We start from the raw sequence: 17,423 nt of genomic DNA, 5'->3' as shown, positions 1-17,423 counted from the left end.
ATGTCTGAGAACAACTATTCATTGACAACAGAGTTCATCCTAGTGGGATTCTCAGATAACCCTAACCTGAAGATCCTTCTATTCCTGGTATTTTCTGTCATCTATCTGGTCACCATGGTGGGGAATCTTGGGCTCGTGGTCTTGATTTACATGGAATGCCGTCTTCACACACCCATGTACATTTTTCTGGGCAACCTGGCTCTCATGGATTCCTGCTGCTCCTGTGCCATCACTCCCAAGATGCTACAGAACTTCTTTTCTGTGGACAGAAAGATGTCTCTCTATGAATGTATGGTACAGTTTTCTTTTCTCTGTCTTGCTGAGACCACAGACAGCTTCCTTCTAGCAGCAATGGCCTATGATCGCTATGTAGCCATATGTAACCCATTGCAGTACCACACCATGATGTCCATGAAGCTCTGCCTTCAGATGACCATAGGAGCCTACATAGCAGGAACCCTGCATCCTATGATTGAAGTGGGGCTTTTGTTAAGGTTAACTTTCTGTAGATCACATATAATCAAGCACTTTTTTTGTGATATCCTTCTATTATATAGAATCTCCTGTACTGATACACATATCAATGAGTTGATATTATTTATTTTGGCAGGGTCAGTTTTAATATTTACTATCACCATAGTTCTTGTGTCTTATTTTTATATACTTTTCACTATATTCACAATGAAATCTAATGAGAGTAGAGGGAAAGCCTTATCAACTTGTGCATCCCACTTTCTGTCTGTATCTATATTCTATGGTTCTCTTCTCTTCCAGTATGTTGAACCACATTCAGTCAATGAAGGAGATAAAGATATACCTGTAGCTATTTTCTATACCCTAGTAATTCCTTTATTAAACCCTTTCATTTACAGTCTGAGAAATAAGGAAGTAATAAATGTAGTGAAAAGGACCATGAAAAAGAGATGATTCTGCAATATTAGAAAAAAAATTACCAGATCCATTGTACAACTGATTTAAAGTTGAACATGACATTTTCTAAACACACACATAATGAGAAATTGGTAAATGAGCAAAAATAATTTTATTAAATTATAAAAAGCCTAAGAACATTTGTATAAAATATTATACAAATTATAAAATATTAAATAAATTCTGCTAAAATATGCTTGAAGTTATCAGGAATGAATTAAAGAAGGCTGAACTATTTATTGGAATATCTCTAATCTCAATTGCCAATACATCCATTGAATTTTAGAAATAAAAATTAGTATCCCCAAAGTTGGTGTCCATTTAACTCATTAGAAACTTTCCCAATTTCAGATATTAAAATTTCAAGCAAATTGTAATCTTTTATTTATGATCTTATCATAAGCAATTCTATCAGTGGAACTTAATATTTCTGGTAAATGATATTCAACTTAATACTTCTTCTTTTATTTGGTTATATTTTAATAGGCACTCATTCAAAGTATTTATTCTCTAACTAGAACATTCTCATATGGAGTATAAGTCATTTTTACTCTCAAATTTTCTGAACCAGTTTATATGTGTAAGTCTTAAAAATCTGTGCTTCAAAACAATGGTTTTCAATGAGATTTTTTTGTGTTTTAATCTTTTTTCATTCGATTGTTTGTCCATCATATATGGCATTGTGGTTCCCAAATGTATCTATTAAATCAAAAGGTTTATCCTCTATATAATATTGTCATTGTTTGTTAGTTGTAGGAATTATAACACCTTTACCAATTTAAATAAAAATCATTAGTATGTTCACTATTTTTTAAATGATGAGAAGTCATACAAACCTGACAGAGCAGAAAACTATTGGAATTTCTAAATATTTAAAAAGAAATAGCTATTCAGTAAAAAAGAAAAAGAATTGCCAAAAATGTCCTATTTATGTGCTAAGCTTGTAATATTTATTTCCTAGTGACTAATCAGACATTCTTCTATGTTTTTCTGGAATATAAAGATTTAAACTGAAGTACTCAGTATTTTTCCCAATCTCACTCTGATCATGACAAGAGTTTTCTTTAGCTGTTTCAAAGCTAGGAAATTTGTAGAATACCTTTAAATGCTTAAACCATATACAAAGAACTACAGGAAATTTATGAATGCTGAGAACAGGAGAAATAGCCTTCTCCACAAAAAATACCAATTGGTTATGCAGTACTAAATGGTCAGCCATGAAATAAACATACAAATAACCAACAATAAATAGGCTAAGAATGTTATATTACATATTAAAATATATCCCCTCACTATACTTGTGTTTGCTTAAGTTAACTGTAAATGTCACCTCATGTTTTGCTTGCTTTTGTAATAATGAGAAGTTTGTGTTTACTCTACCCTTGAGTTCAATATTCTGAAATCTCACTCATATTTTAGGCATTTCCTTCCAACTGTGGAGACTTTTCTTGCTGAGCATGATAAGTCAACAATGAGTTTGCATGCATAAATAATTGCAAAGAGAAAATTAATTGATCGATGCTGAGCACATAAATTAAATGGATATAAAATTTAAATATTTAGTAGGCAGTTTAACCACATAACCCTTTAAGAAAACAAAAGTAATAGGTTCACCCATAGTTTCTATGAAAGCTCATGGGCCTTTGTCCAGATCCACAGCACTAGGCATAAAATCCCTCTAACAGAGCAAGCCTAGGACCCAATCAGAAATCAGCTAGCTGCCCTAATCACAGCCCTGCCACTACGCTAACAGTGAATAGATATTGTTTGGCAAGTTGGTATTATAAGATTAAAAATCCAAACCTCAGAAAGACTATTTTTGCTCATTTTTAGAGACCATATTCCTATATAGAAAATTCTAGAACTATGAAAATTAGACCGCAAGAAAAAAAATACTTCTAATAGGGTTTGTCAATGTTCTGAAGCCAGGTGTCTGTATCTATATAGTTATGGAGAACAACCAAGGGTAATACCCATAACCTGTGCAACTTGGTAGAGTCTCTGTGGCTAACTTAAGAGGACACTTCCACAGCCAACAGCTATCCTAGTCAACTATACTAAAATTCATTGAATTTCAGGCAGAGAACTGATTAAACTAGGTGAAAGAATGAGTTGCAATGAGTTAACATGATTCTGCATATCTCTACTGTTTTCTAAGCATGAATGACTTAATATTTTTTAACTCAGGAGTTTTCTGAAATTTTTTTTATGATTCTGAGATGTGCCTGATTTGGAAATGCTAAAATTAATTAAGATCTTTTTCAATTAAGTTCCATAATATCTGATTTGTATAATTTGTTAATATTCTTAAACTAAACTTATAACCCATATCACAAATAACATAGCATATTATATATAAGTTTGCTGTGGAACAATAATCTTGTACCCAGTAAAGATTTATCAGTTGTATTGCTTTAATAAAATGCAGATAGGCCAGTAACCAGGCAGGAAGTGTGGGCTGGATGACCAGGCAGGAAGTAGAGGCTGGCTGATAAAAAGAGGAGAGCTATGAGAAGAGGAAAGGCTGAGTCTGTAGTCATGACATAGATACAGAGAAAACAAGATGAGAATGCCTTGCTGATAAAAGGTACCAAGCACAGAGCTAACATAAACAAAAATTATGGGCTAATTTAAGATGTAAGAATTAGCTAATAAGAGGCCGGAGCTAATAGGCTAACCAGTTTATAATTAATGTAGGCCTCTGTGTGTTACTTTGGAACTGAATGGTTGTGGGACCAGGTAGGACAGAAAACTCTGGCAACATAATATTATATAATATAGATAATATTATCTATTAATATTATATATGATATATGTAATAATATATAATATGTATATGATTATATATTAATATACAATATAGATAGTATATAATTTATCTATATAATAGTTTATGGCATTTATGTAATATTACAAGTATATACTATATATATATATATTTCATATATCTTGTAAAATAGTTTGTGGTCTGACTTTTCTGATGTTTCTTCATAATTTGATAAAGTTAATGTTTCTATAATGCTAAGAATGTTGTTTTCCATTTGAATAACTAGTGACTTATAGGATCTATTAATTTCTTAGAGGAAATACTGTTACTTTCATCTTTCTTAAAACACTGTTCATTGGATATTTACAGTATAACATAAAGTGTTTTGTTTTCTGACTAACCAAAATCTTGTCTAGAAGGTGATGTCTTGAAATTTTGTGAATTCAGTGGTTCCCAGTGATTTTCACCTGTGGTGATAATATCTACTTAGAAACATTGTTTGAAGTAACTTTCAATTTTACAAGTCGAAAATTGTTGTTATTCTCCATGTTACCTGGTTTCATTATAAAAGAAACTTTACCTCAAACCCTATTGAAGAAGGATGCTTAAAAGAAATCCAACACTAGCTCAGAATTGAGAATAATGGATGGTTATTTATTTAGGGGTAGACTCACAAATTACAATTCTATGCTGAAACGGAGAACAATAACCGAATCACACAGCTGGAGAAAAGGCCAGATGCACACTTTACATCAGCATAAATAGTATAAGAGGCCATGCCCAAGTGGGTGAGTAACTTAAAGGCTACTGGCTGTAGGATTTCCTACAGCACCTCCCCCTTTTGTTTAAATAGGTGAATTATAAGCTTAATATAAAATTATATACAATAACTACAAATATATTCAATCATTATCCTAACCTAATGAGTTTAAGTCTTGTATAATAAATAACTTGACCAAGTCATGAGAGGAAAGTAGTTAAAACTACCTTGTCTTCAACCACATCAAAGATCCAAGAAGGGAAATAATATTACTTGAGTAAATAGGAAGTACAATCAAGCAACTTCCAAAATGTGCAACAAATTACAGAGACAATTGGCTATCTGGGCAATCACCCAAAGTCTCATTGCAATGTTGAAGCAACCAACTTTGGCTAAGGCCTAGAGTAACTGACAGACCATTTTCAGAGGAGGGAAAATTTTCAAAACCATCTTACCCTGCTTAGGCAAGATTTGACAGTCTTTTTCCTTGTGTCCTGCTTATCCATTTCTGGATACCATGTACCTTGTCAGTGGTTGATAAATGAGTAGTTCCTTGCCCAAAGGCCAGTTTTACCAAGAAGAAAACAAGATCCAAGTGGAGTGTCTTTGGTGCTCAACATTATCTTAGGAATAGATCTGTGCTGTCAGGAGCAATCTTGTCTCACTTCAACAGAACCCTAAGTTATTTAAATGCTATATTCTAGAGCTCTTTGAAGTATTTGAAGATTGCCTATCTATGCAGAACAATCTCTATGTGTCTAAAGAACCTGATTTGATGTGGGAAGGTCATTTGTCAATCTGTTGTTTCATTGGTTAATCAATAAAGAAAACTGCTTGGCCTGATAGGTCAGAAAATTAGGTAGGTGGAGTAGACAGAACAGAATGCTGGGAAGAAGAGAAGTGAGCCAGACGCACGCCATGCCTCTCCTCTCCAGGGCAGATGCCATGCCTCTCCTCTCTGGTCAAATGCCATGGATCAAGCCACCAGGTCAGACATGCTGAATCTTCCCTGGTAAGCCACCACCTCGTGGTGCTACACACATTATTAGAAATGGGTTAGTCAAGATATGAGAGTTAGCCAGTAAGAGGCTAGAGCTAGTGGGCCAGGCAGTGTTTAAATTAATACAGTTTGTGTGTTGTTATTTTGGGGCATAAGCTAGCCAGGTGGCTGGGAGTTGGGTGGCAGAAAGTGGCCCACCACTCCTTCTACACTGATTAGTCTAACTATGGCAAACATAAATGACTAATCTTAATATCTATATAACTTAACGACTAAGACTTCATATTACAATATTATAAAATATAAAACTATGCAACAAATGAGGACAATTACTTCAAAATGTAAACAATGTATAAGTATCTTGTTCAGAGGTAGAAATGTGCATTGCAATTTGATAAAAATATCCCAAAATTGCATTAATAAAAAAAATGTTTTAAGCAGAGGTAGAAGCATGCATGCATACAATATGACAAAATTAATTTGCCTCAGTATACAAATATGGTGAACAAAAATAGGAACATATTCAATATAATTTCAGTTTTTATTAATATACAAGCATCTATACCAATCAAAAATTACCTATAAATAAGAGCTCACAAGTATTCACCTTATTACTCATTGTTATTATTAGTGTGAGTAAGCTCATACTAATCTATTATCTCATCCAATTCCCCCTTTTATTCAAAGAAATACCTCAGCCTACAAAATTCCCTCCCCAACCGCCCACCCTATACCAATTATAATAAAACCCTAAATGATGTCCCTACCCAGAAGATAAACTTTGTTGGGAGAGGGGATGTCATCTTCTAGAATTACTTCCAGCTGTTATGGGGGTGATGCTCTTTCTATGAGATCCTGTGAAAGTAAAATGATGGTTAAATTCCAAGATTACAGAATGGTATAATTGCAAATAGTCTCTGAGTACTAGGTAGGCTTTTTCTGAGGTTCCTATTTGGAGCTCTGGCAAGAACTTTGTAAAAAAAAAAAAGTACACCATTTCATCTAACCAAGTTGGAACCATCTAGAATAGCTGGTACCTAAAACTGGTCTTATACTAGTGCTATCAGTGTCATGGTGTCATATCAACCAGGTAGAGTTATTGTAGGGCTCCAATTTCTTCCAGAAACTTCAAAGATTACTGCATAAAAATTCATTGTTCAATGTGAAAAAATTAATATTATTTATATATACATATAAAGGCACATATATTCAATGGAAAGGAATTCAACGATAGAGACAAAAATAAATATGAAGAAAAGTAAAATTTTTTTCTAAATTCTTTTTACTTTCTGTCCTATATCAGATGGCTCTTGACATGAGATAGAAACTTCTGAATATTTCTGTTAGCAAACATGCTTGAATGTAGAAAAGGACAGAACCATTGTCCAACTCCAAACCAGCTCTATATATTCATAAATATATGTTCAAATGTATGTGTATCAGTTATCTGACAATGGGTCAATCAGTTTATGACTAATGTAAACCTCTGTGTGATTTCTTTGGGACTTAACAACTGCAGGAACCAGGCAGGACAGAAAACTCAGACAACATGACCTAATACATTTCATTCCTTTTTTTCGATGATCCTTAGTGGATAGTTATTTTTCCATCTGTAGTATTCAAACATCCAAAGTCCCTTGAATTTTCTAAAAGGAGTATCTTCCTACAAAGATAAGAACAGAACTCTGCCCCCAAACGTATGTGTTTTCCTTACCACCTATATGGTTGGCACCATTGTGTATGAGCTATCATTTCTCTTTTTCAAACCAAATCTTTATTAATTTGGATGATATCCACAGCTTTCTTTTCCTTTGGAAACAAGATCAAAACACTTTCCCCAAAATGGCATATCTCCTGGCTTCAACTGTGAGCCATTTCAAAACATCCTTGAAATAAACCGGGGATTTAATTCAGCAGATTTTCTATTATCCAGTGTCTCTCTGCTGCTGTTGTCGCTTTCTCATTAGTGTTAAGAAAATTCAAGATTAATAAAGCTTTGTGTAATTTATTTCTTGGGATATTTTCTATCCTTTTTTGTTTGTTTAACATATTCTTTACAGGTTAATTTGATATTTTTATGACTGACAGACTTGTAGGATTGTTTGGTATACCTGTAATATGCTTAATAATATAAGCAAAAAAACTCTTTCATTTTCTTAGAGACATAAGCTGGAACATTATCTGTCTTTATTTGTGCAGGTATACCCATGATGGCAATAACTTGTAATAAATGTGTGATTACTGAGCCTTTTCTGAGCTTATAGCAGTTGTCCACCAAACACCTGAATAAGTGTCAATGGTGTGGTGTACATATTTTAATTTTCCAAATTCTGCAAAGTGGAGGCTAGATATAATAAAATATATAGATATATAAGAGGCAGTGTTTAAATGAATACAGTTTCCATGTAATTATTTTGGGTGTAAACTAGCCAGGCGGCCGGGTGCCTGGAGAGCAGCCCACTGCTCCTCATTTTACAACACTAATGGACCAAAGAAACAAGCGGGTGTAGCTATCTTAATATCTAACAAAATAGACTTCAAGCTAAAATCAGTCAAAAGAGACAAAGAAGGTCATTTCATATTAGTAACAGGAATAATCCATCAAAAGGAAATTTCAATACTAAACATCTATGCCTCAAATACAAGGACACACTCATGTCAAAGAAGCACTTCTAAAGCTTAAATCATATACTAAATCCCACACACTAATAGTGGGAGACTTCAACACTCCCTTCTTACCACTGGACAGGTCAATCGGACAAAAAAAATGAACAGAGAAATAAGAGAACCAACAGATGTTATGACTCAAATGGACTTAACAGACATCTATAGAATATCCCATCCAAACAGAAAAGAATATACCGTCTTCTCAGCACCTCATGGAACCTTCTCAAAAATTGACCACATACTCAGTAACAAAAAAAAAAAAACCTCAACAAATACAAAAAATAGAAAATTATACCTTATCAGATCACCAAGGTTTAAAACTACAAGTCAACAAGAATACTAATTCCAGAAAACGCACAAACACATGGAAATTAAACAATGCTCACTTGACTCATCAATGGGTCATGGAAGAAGTTAAGGGGAAAATTAAAGACTTCCTAAAATTCAATGAAAATGACCATACAACATACCCAAATTTATGGGTCACATTGAAAGCAATGTTAAAAGGCAAGTTCAGAACACTAAATGAACACAACACACTAGTGAATTAACAGAACATTGGAAAACTTTAGAACAAAAAGAAGCAAACTCACCTAAGAGAACTAGATAGCAGGAGATAATTAAATTGAGGGCTGTAATCAATGAAATAGAAACAAAGAAAACAATACAAAGAATCAACAAAATAGACAAATCTTTATCCAAACTAACCAAAAGGCAGAGAGAGAATATCCAAATTAACAAAGTCAGAAATGAAAAGGAGGACATAACAGTTTTTATGGGCCTAAGTGTAGAGTAAGACTTACTGCTCTAAACAAAACAGAGACCTAGGTCTCTAAATTGTCAGTTCCAGGCCATGCTGTTATCAGTTGTTCTGATTGTGGGGTAAAACCAGAACAGCAGCTTGGAAAGGTAACAATTCTATGTCATTGGGGGGGTCTGTGAACATCTTAAATGGGAAGCTCTTTGCCTGAACCTTAAACTCTGACCAAATGCCTGCTGATAAAGATAATTGCAGAAAGGCAGATTTCTGCACATACCTAAGAGAGAGAAACAAGGACTAGCATGTAACGGCGTAAATGAATGCACACAGATTGTAAAAATATATACAGCTTTAATGGAGAAATAGACTTACAGAACCACTGTTCCACGGAGACCAGGAAAGCAGAAGCAAGCACTGCGAGCATGCTCGCCAGATTTATAGGTAAACATTAGCCCGAGGCGAACATGCCCCCTAAGGGGCGGGACTTATCCCTACATCTCCCCCTTTTGTCTAAATAAGACAGAACTAAACCAAATACAACTATAAACAATAATAACAAATAATAAATATAACAAACAATATTGAGAACAAGAGTTTTGCTAAACATTCTATCTCAAGGAGTCTAAATAATGTAGAGAGTAACTACAATTATATAATCTTCAACTCCGTCAAAGATCTGAGAAGGGAATAAATATTACTTAACAAACGAGATATATCCAAAATGTGCAACAATTGACAGAGACAACTGACTACCTGGGCAATCACCCAAAGTCTCGTTTGCAATGTTGAGTCAACCAACTTTGGCTAAGGCCTAACATAACTGGCATACCATTATTAAAGGCAAGGAACTTTTCAAAACTATCTTACCCTGTCTTGGCAGGATATGACAGTCCTGTTTTATCCATTGATGCATGCTCTGTATCACTGTCCGTGGTTGAGGTATGGGCATTTCTTTGCCCAAAGGCCAGTTCTTCCAAAAAGAAAGGCTCCAGGTGGAGTGTCTTTGGGGCTCAACATTCTCTCGGGAATAGAGCGGTGTTGCCAGGAGCAATTGTGTCTCACTGTCACAAAACTCTGAATTAGATTAAAGGCCATTTTCTACAGCTCTTTGAAGAGGTTATTATCTATCTATACTGAGTATAATCTCTATATATTTAAAGAACCTGATTAGTCTAATTATAAATGACAAACTTAGATGACATCCATAGATGTGGGATCATAGACACCTCTTGTAAAATCTCCCACATTGTACAATTAAAAAAACTGTTAAATTCTTGAATTATAATGTGTTCAGACATTTTATTTATAAAAGAAAATTTTTTTACCTGCAATGACCGGTTCCTGACAGTGGTGGTTTCTGTGGTTTTGGAGCCTGTCTTGGAACTAGCTCTTGTAGACCAGGCTGGCCTTGAACTCACAGAGATCCGCCTGCCTCTGCCTCCCAAGTGCTGGGATTAAAGGCATGGGCCACCATCGCCAGGCCAAGTCACTTTGTATCAGACCAAATCTGCCGCTGTTGCGGCTTTTGTTGCAAAACCGCAGGTACTTGAGCTTACGCCAATTCAGGCAGTGGGGTTCGGCTGCAAACTTAGCCAAGGCAGGCATGGAGGGGTTAATTGCTCCAGCGAGCAGGCGGGGCAGAATGGGCCTGTGTGGCTGAGTGTATCTCAGACTCAGCACTGAGGCCCGAGTCATGAACTAAAAAACGGCACCCTGGTCTATTTTCATTCTTCTACAGGTTGACATCCAGTTATGCCAGCACCATTTGTTGAAGATGCTTTTCTTCTTCCATTGTATACTTTTAGCTCCTTTATCAAAAATCAGGTGTTCATAGGCTTGTGGGTAAAAGTCAGGGTCTTCTACTCTATTCCATTGGTCGACTTCTCTGTTTTTATGCCAGTACCACACTGTTTTCATCACTGTAGCTCTGTAATAGAGTTTGAAGTCAGGGATGGTAATGCCTCCAGCAGATCCTTTATTGTATAGGATTGTTTTGGCTATCCTGGGCTTTTTGTTTTTCCATATAAAGTTGATTATTGTCCTCTCGAGATCTGTGAAGAATTTTGATGGGACCTTGATGGGGATTGCATTGAATCTATAAATTGCCTTTGGTAGAATTGCCATTTTTACTATGTTGATCCTCCCAATCCAAGAGCAAGGGAGGTCCTTCCATTTTCTGGTAACCTCTTCAATTTCTTTCTTCAATGCCTTAAAATTCTTGTTAAATAGATCTTTCACTTCCTTGGTTAGAGTTACCCCAAGATATTTTAAGCTGTTTGTGGCTATCGTGAAAGGTGAAGCTTCTCTGATTTCCTTCTCTGCTTCCATGTCCTTTGTGTATAAGAGGGCGACTGATTTTTTGGAGTTGATCTTGTATCCTGACACATTGCTAAAGCTGTTTATCAGCTGTAAAAGTTCTTTGGTGGAGTTTTGGGGGTCGCTTATGTACACTATCATATTATCTGCAAATAACAAAAGTTTAACTTCTTCCTTTCCAATTTGATCCCCTTATGTTGTCTTATTGCTATTGCTAGAACTTCAAGCACTATATTGAAGAGGTATGGCGAGAGTGGACAGCCTTGCAGTGGGGCTGATCTAATGGGAGCTCACCAAGGCCAGCTGGACTACGACTGAAAAAGCAAGGGATAAAACCGGACTCTCTGAACATGGCGAACAATGAGGGCTGATGAGAAGCCAAGGACAATGGCACAGGATTGTGATCCTACTTCATGTTCTGGCTTTTTGGGAGCCTAGCCAGTTTGGATGTTCACCTTCCTAGACATGGACGGAGGGGGAAGGACCTTGGACTTTCCACAGGGCAGGGAACCCTGACTTCTCTTTGGACTGGAGAGGGAGGGGGAGAGGATGGGGGAGGGAAGTGGGAGGCTGGGAGGAGGCTGAAACTTTTTTTTCCTTTTCTCAATAAAATAAAAAAAAAAGAAAATCAAAAAAAAAAAACCGGCACCCGGGAGCATGCTGTGTTAGCTAGCGGGCTACGCGCTTGAGTTGGGGGCAAAATAGCCAGACGTTGGACGCCAAAATGTAAAGGCGTAAACGAATGAAGAAAGAGTGTAAAAATATATACAGCTTTAATGGAGAAATAGACTTACAGAATCACTGTTCTCTTGGAGACCAGGAAAGGGCTGCAAGCACGCTTGCCAGATTTATAGGTAAACATTAGCCCGAGGCCAACATGCCCCCTAAGGGGTGGGACTTATCCCTACACTGGCAGTGGCAAATTGTTCTGAATTAGGGGATTAATTTTTAAATATGTAACAGAAAGGGAGTTCAGCTACAACGAAAAATCTGCAGCAAAAGACAGCCGCTTTATTCACAAAGCAATAACGCCAAAAATCCTTGCCTTTTGGTTTAGCCTTTACCAGATCCCTTGGTTCTGATAAGTCACTTATGAAAAGATGGCTGAGCAATTACTGTATAAAGTTGTGGCTTGTAACACAATCCCCACCCAAATACTAGGAATACAAATGCATGAGAGCATACCCACCTTATTAATGTAGGTTCTGGAAATTTGAACTTAGATAACTCAAATATTCATACTGATAAGGATGCCGAGCCATTTATCCTGTCCAGTGCTAATTATTCTCATAACTCATATTATTTTTTACAGCCTCCATTATAGTATCTAAGTCACTCCAGACTATTTTCTATCTGTTTTAGATGCACAAAAGTGGAGAATTTTAAGAGTTAGGTCAGCTACAATCAAACTAGCAAGATAATCTTCAAGCTTACTTTAGTTAAGATTGTGTTTTCACTGCGAAGTTTTAATTAGTTTCAAATAGTTCATATTTGTTAGGACTGACATTCTCTTCAGAAATGATGCAATGCTGGGAAGTCCTCTCAGGATTTGGCAGAAGATTTAAGTTTCCAGTCAAAGGTACATAGCTACTATTACCTGTGGGCAGCCTATGATCATCACTTCTTCCACCTCTATTATTGTGAAATCAAGGTCCATAGATATTCTTAACTTTTGAGATCTTGACTATAAGATAAATACACACTTTCAGAAAGTGCTCCTCAGCAATTAAGGTAAGAGAAAAATTTTAAGTTTTTACCTTAATAAAAAAACCCAAAATTTGCTTTTCTAATTATTAAGTAAATGTTAATCTCTCCTAAATATTGACTCCTCTCTTGACTGTGTAGCTCTTCCCAAAATTCAAGATATGTGGAACCAAGTTGACATACAATACTGTAACCCACCTCACATTATAAGGTAGAATGATTATAAGGTAGAATCCCAAAATATGCAGGTAAGTTCACAAATGAATCACTTAAAAAATACAGGAATGTGTTAAAGCAACTTCCAGTAATGACTCAGACAAGCCATATAAAATATTCTTAAACAAAGTAAATTTCTAGTGCCTTCTTTCAGTGTTTTGATTACTAGAAAAACAAAGTCCTTTTGGCCATAGAGGTATATAATTTTATCTGTCAATCAGACAGATATCTGTTTGTCAAAAAAAATAGTAACTATTGAGAACTAGTAGTATTATAAAGCAAAATGATATTAGCACTTAAAATTTGAAAATTTAAGCTTTTTATTTTTTTAAAGTTTCAAAATATAAGAAATTACTTCATCTTCGTGATACTCTAACACACTATGGCAAACTTTAGAGAGTGTAACTTTCTAAGGAAATAGACAATCAGAAAAATTAATTCTTTTTAATATTTTAATTTTTTGATTAATTTTTGATGGCAAATAAGTTTCAAGTTTATTTCCTTTGTTGTTTGCTATTTAAATACAAAACTAAGCCACAAACAGCTACATTCAGAATATATTGCCTCACAGTTACAACCCCCTTTGAATACTCCTCCAAGTCTTACCACTGCAAGCGGCAAACTTAGGGTAGCATAAACATGGCTAGGGAATGGGCAAAGGTATGGGGCAAGTGTAGTTTTATTCCTGTCTCCTGAGCCCTAGCCACTGAAGGTGAAGAGTGAGAATTAGTCCTCCCCACTAAAGGAGAAGGAAGCCACCTACTTTTGCTCTCACAGGAAAAAACGTTATTATCCTAGATCTCAGGCTGCTAAGCCTTGCTGACTGCCAGGTACCCTAATACCAAACACATCTGATGCTCACAAGGGTCCTGGTCTGTAGCCCATTCATGGAATGCCAAGCTTCCTGCCTTGTCATCAGGTCAGAACTTTCCACGCTGCTGAATCAGGGTTGGGGAGTGGGCAGGTATGTACTTAGTTATTTCTGGCTCCACTATAGAAACTTACTTTTGATTAGAGTAGAGTATCATCTCAAATATCAAACCAACCATCAAAACCAAACAGATAAAAATAAACAACCCCGGAAGAAAAAAAAAACGCAGTCATTTCACTCACTTAAACATACACACACACACACACAGAGAGAGAGAGAGAGAGAGAGAGAGAGAGAGAGAGAGAGAGAGAGAGAGAGAGGTTGTTTTCTGTTTCCTTTCCACTTTTTTATTTTTTAAAAATGTATCCTTGTTATTATTTTAAAAAATAAATTCATCATTCACATTCCTATAACATGAATACAGTTTCAGGAGACCTCCCTTGCTAGAGCAGAAGAATAATATTTTTCCTTGGCTCTACTCTAGTCTTGTTTCCCACCCTGATGTTCCAGGTGCTTTGAAAAGTCATAAGTCTGTGAAGAAGATCTGTTCCCAAAGCACAGAGCAAGACTAGATTACTGCAAAACTTTTGTTAAATATTTTCATATACATCAACTTTTATGCCTGTCAAGACTTTGAGAATTTTTTGTAGGCATTTTGTCCAGGCTGTGCATGTGGGTGCCAACACCCTCACACAATCCCTACCTTGGATGTAGGGTGCAAGGGTGTCCTGACTTTCATCTTGAGCAGATCTCAGTTTTCTAGTTCATGCTCAGAATGGGAACCTCATTGAGACCTCTGATGCTAAGAAGTGGGAGATTCTGTATGCACAAGATCCCTCTGGAGACTGCTACATGTACTATTTTCAATATGTGAACAAGGGTGTCACTCCAGAAATGAATCACATTATAGTATTCCTGTAAAAGGTGAGTTAAATTTAGAAATCATAGATGCTAACAGTGTATGGTAATAAATACTCTCAAAAGCACAATTGCATGTATTCCAGAGACAATTGCAGTGCACAAAGAAGAAATGTCCCTCTTTAAAAAAGCAAAAAGGGAAATTTTTCTAACCATAAAAATTTATATCTCTGTAATTATAGTGTCAACAGACAAGGTGAGATGGCCGAGAACTACTCTGTAACAAATGAATTCATCCTCGTGGGATTCTCAGATCACCCAAACATGAAGATCCTCCTATTTTTGGTGTTCTTAGCCATCTATCTGGTCACCATGGTGGGAAATATTGGACTGGTGGCCTTGATCTATATGGAACGCCGTCTTCACACACCCATGTACATCTTTCTAGGTAACCTGGCTCTCATGGATTCCCTCTGTTCCTGTGCTGCCACTCCCAAGATGCTACAGAACTTCTTTTCTGAGGACAGAAAGATGTCTCTCTATGAATGCATGGCACAGTTCTATTTTCTCTGTGTTGCTGAAACTACAGACAGCTTCCTTCTAGCAGCAATGGCCTATGACCGCTATGTGGCCATATGCAACCCATTGCAGTACCACACCATGATGTCCAAGAAACTCTGCTTTCAGATGATCATAGGATCCTACATAATAGGAAATGTGCATCCCATGGTTGAAGTCGGGCTTTTATTAAGGTTAACTTTCTGTAGGTCACATGTAATCAAGCATTTCTTTTGTGATATCCTTCCATTATATAGAATCTCCTGTACTGATCCACATATCAATGAACTGACATTATTTAGCTTTGCAGGGTCAATTTTAGCCAGTACTATTACTATAGTTCTTGTGTCTTATTTTTATATACTTTTCACTATATTCAAAATGAAGTCTAATGAGGGTAGAGGGAAAGCCTTATCAACTTGTGTATCCCACTTTCTATCTGTATCAATATTCTATGGTTCTCTTCTCTTTCTGTATGCACAACCACAAGCAGTCATTGATGGAGATAAAGATATACCCGTAGCTATTTTCTATACCCTAGTTATTCCTTTATTGAACCCTTTCATTTACAGTCTGAGAAATAAGGAAGTAATAAATGTGATGAAAAAAGTCATGAAGAAGAGATGATTTTGTAACGTTAGACAACAAACACCATAGTTATTGGTCAACTAATTTAAAGATGAACATACCATTTTCTAAACTCACACATAATGAGAAAATGGTCAAATGTAAAAGAAAATTATTAACTTATGGAAGTCTAAGAACATTTGAATACAATTAGTTCATAATAAATAAATTCTCTTAAATATGTTTGAAATTCTCAGGAATAATTTAAAAAACTGTTGAAGCATTAGATTGTATCTAGCTACAGTTTGCAATAAGTCTAATGAATTTTAAAAATATACTTATTGCTAATTGTTGCATCCTTTTAATATGATTAGCAAGTTTTTTAATTTCAGAATTTAAATTTTACAGCAAATTACAACCTTTGTTTATAATAAGAAATTCCATCAAAGGAAAAAAATCTTTATGACTTGGCTCGATTTTCGATGTTTCATTTGTTCTTTCCTGAGATTATATTTCAGTATGTACTTATCCAAAAATTTTCTAGCAAGAATATTTTCATATTGAGTACTAGTCATTTTTTCCTTTCACAATTTCTATACCATATTATCATACCATATCAATTACTGGTAAGTAATGCTTGTCAGCCCATTCTTCAAAATAATTTTATTATAGTGAAATTACTATGTTCTTTGATTTTTCCTTTATTTAATTATTCATCTATTATTTATGGCACCGAAACTCCCAAATGTATCCACTAAATCAGGTTTTTTTCTCCTCTGTGGTATTATTGTTGTTTGTTGGTTCTTAGGAATAACAACACCTTCACCAACTCAAATGAAAATAATTTATATATTCATAATTTTAAAAATAGGTATCATTCAAGCATGATAGAAAAGAAAATGAGTGAAAACTCTAAATATCTGAACAAAGATAGTTATTCACCAGAAAAGGAAAAGAATTGCACAAAATGAACTACAAGTTGTACTGAGATTTTGATATTTGTCTCTAACTGACTATTTGAGCATTGAAAAGTTTGAATCAATATTGTCTTTTCTCTAGATTACTGAAAGCTGGGAAATGTTTGAACCCTATACAAAGAACTACAGGAAGATGCTGAGAAACGGAGAAATAGTCTCCACAGATGACACCAGTTTGTTATTCAGTACCAGATGGTCAGTCCTGAAAAAACCATATGTATACACACACGTGTGTGTACATATGTATGTATGTATCTACGTATAAACAGACTAAGCAGTTTATATTATATAGTTGAGAATATATATAGTCAAAGTTTTTTAACACATATACATAGAGTTGGATGATAGATTAATCAATAGATCGATCAACTGATGGTGATAGATGAATAGAAGATAGGTGGGTAGATAGAGAGTTGATAGATAGATGATAGATTAGATAGATGATAGATAGATAGATGATAGATAGATAGAT

General features: G+C 35.4%; 2 protein-coding genes across 2 annotated transcripts; both read left to right on the top strand.

Annotated features, from left to right (window-relative positions):
• Positions 1-927, top strand: LOC101996183 (olfactory receptor 5K3-like). Its single transcript, XM_013352972.1, has one exon. It carries the CDS (start codon positions 1-3, stop codon positions 925-927), a length of 927 nt encoding a protein of 308 aa, XP_013208426.1.
• Positions 928-15,110: 14,183 nt separating this feature from the next.
• On the top strand, positions 15,111-16,034 carry LOC101995896 (olfactory receptor 5K3-like). The gene has a single exon (XM_013352963.1). The coding sequence runs from the start codon at positions 15,111-15,113 to the stop codon at positions 16,032-16,034; it is 924 nt and encodes a 307-aa protein (XP_013208417.1).
• Positions 16,035-17,423: the final 1,389 nt, after the last annotated feature.

Source organism: Microtus ochrogaster, chromosome 2 (genome assembly GCF_000317375.1).
Source record: "Microtus ochrogaster isolate Prairie Vole_2 chromosome 2, MicOch1.0, whole genome shotgun sequence".
Lineage (NCBI taxonomy): Eukaryota > Metazoa > Chordata > Mammalia > Rodentia > Cricetidae > Microtus > Microtus ochrogaster.
This window is presented reverse-complemented; position numbering and strand designations above follow the sequence as displayed.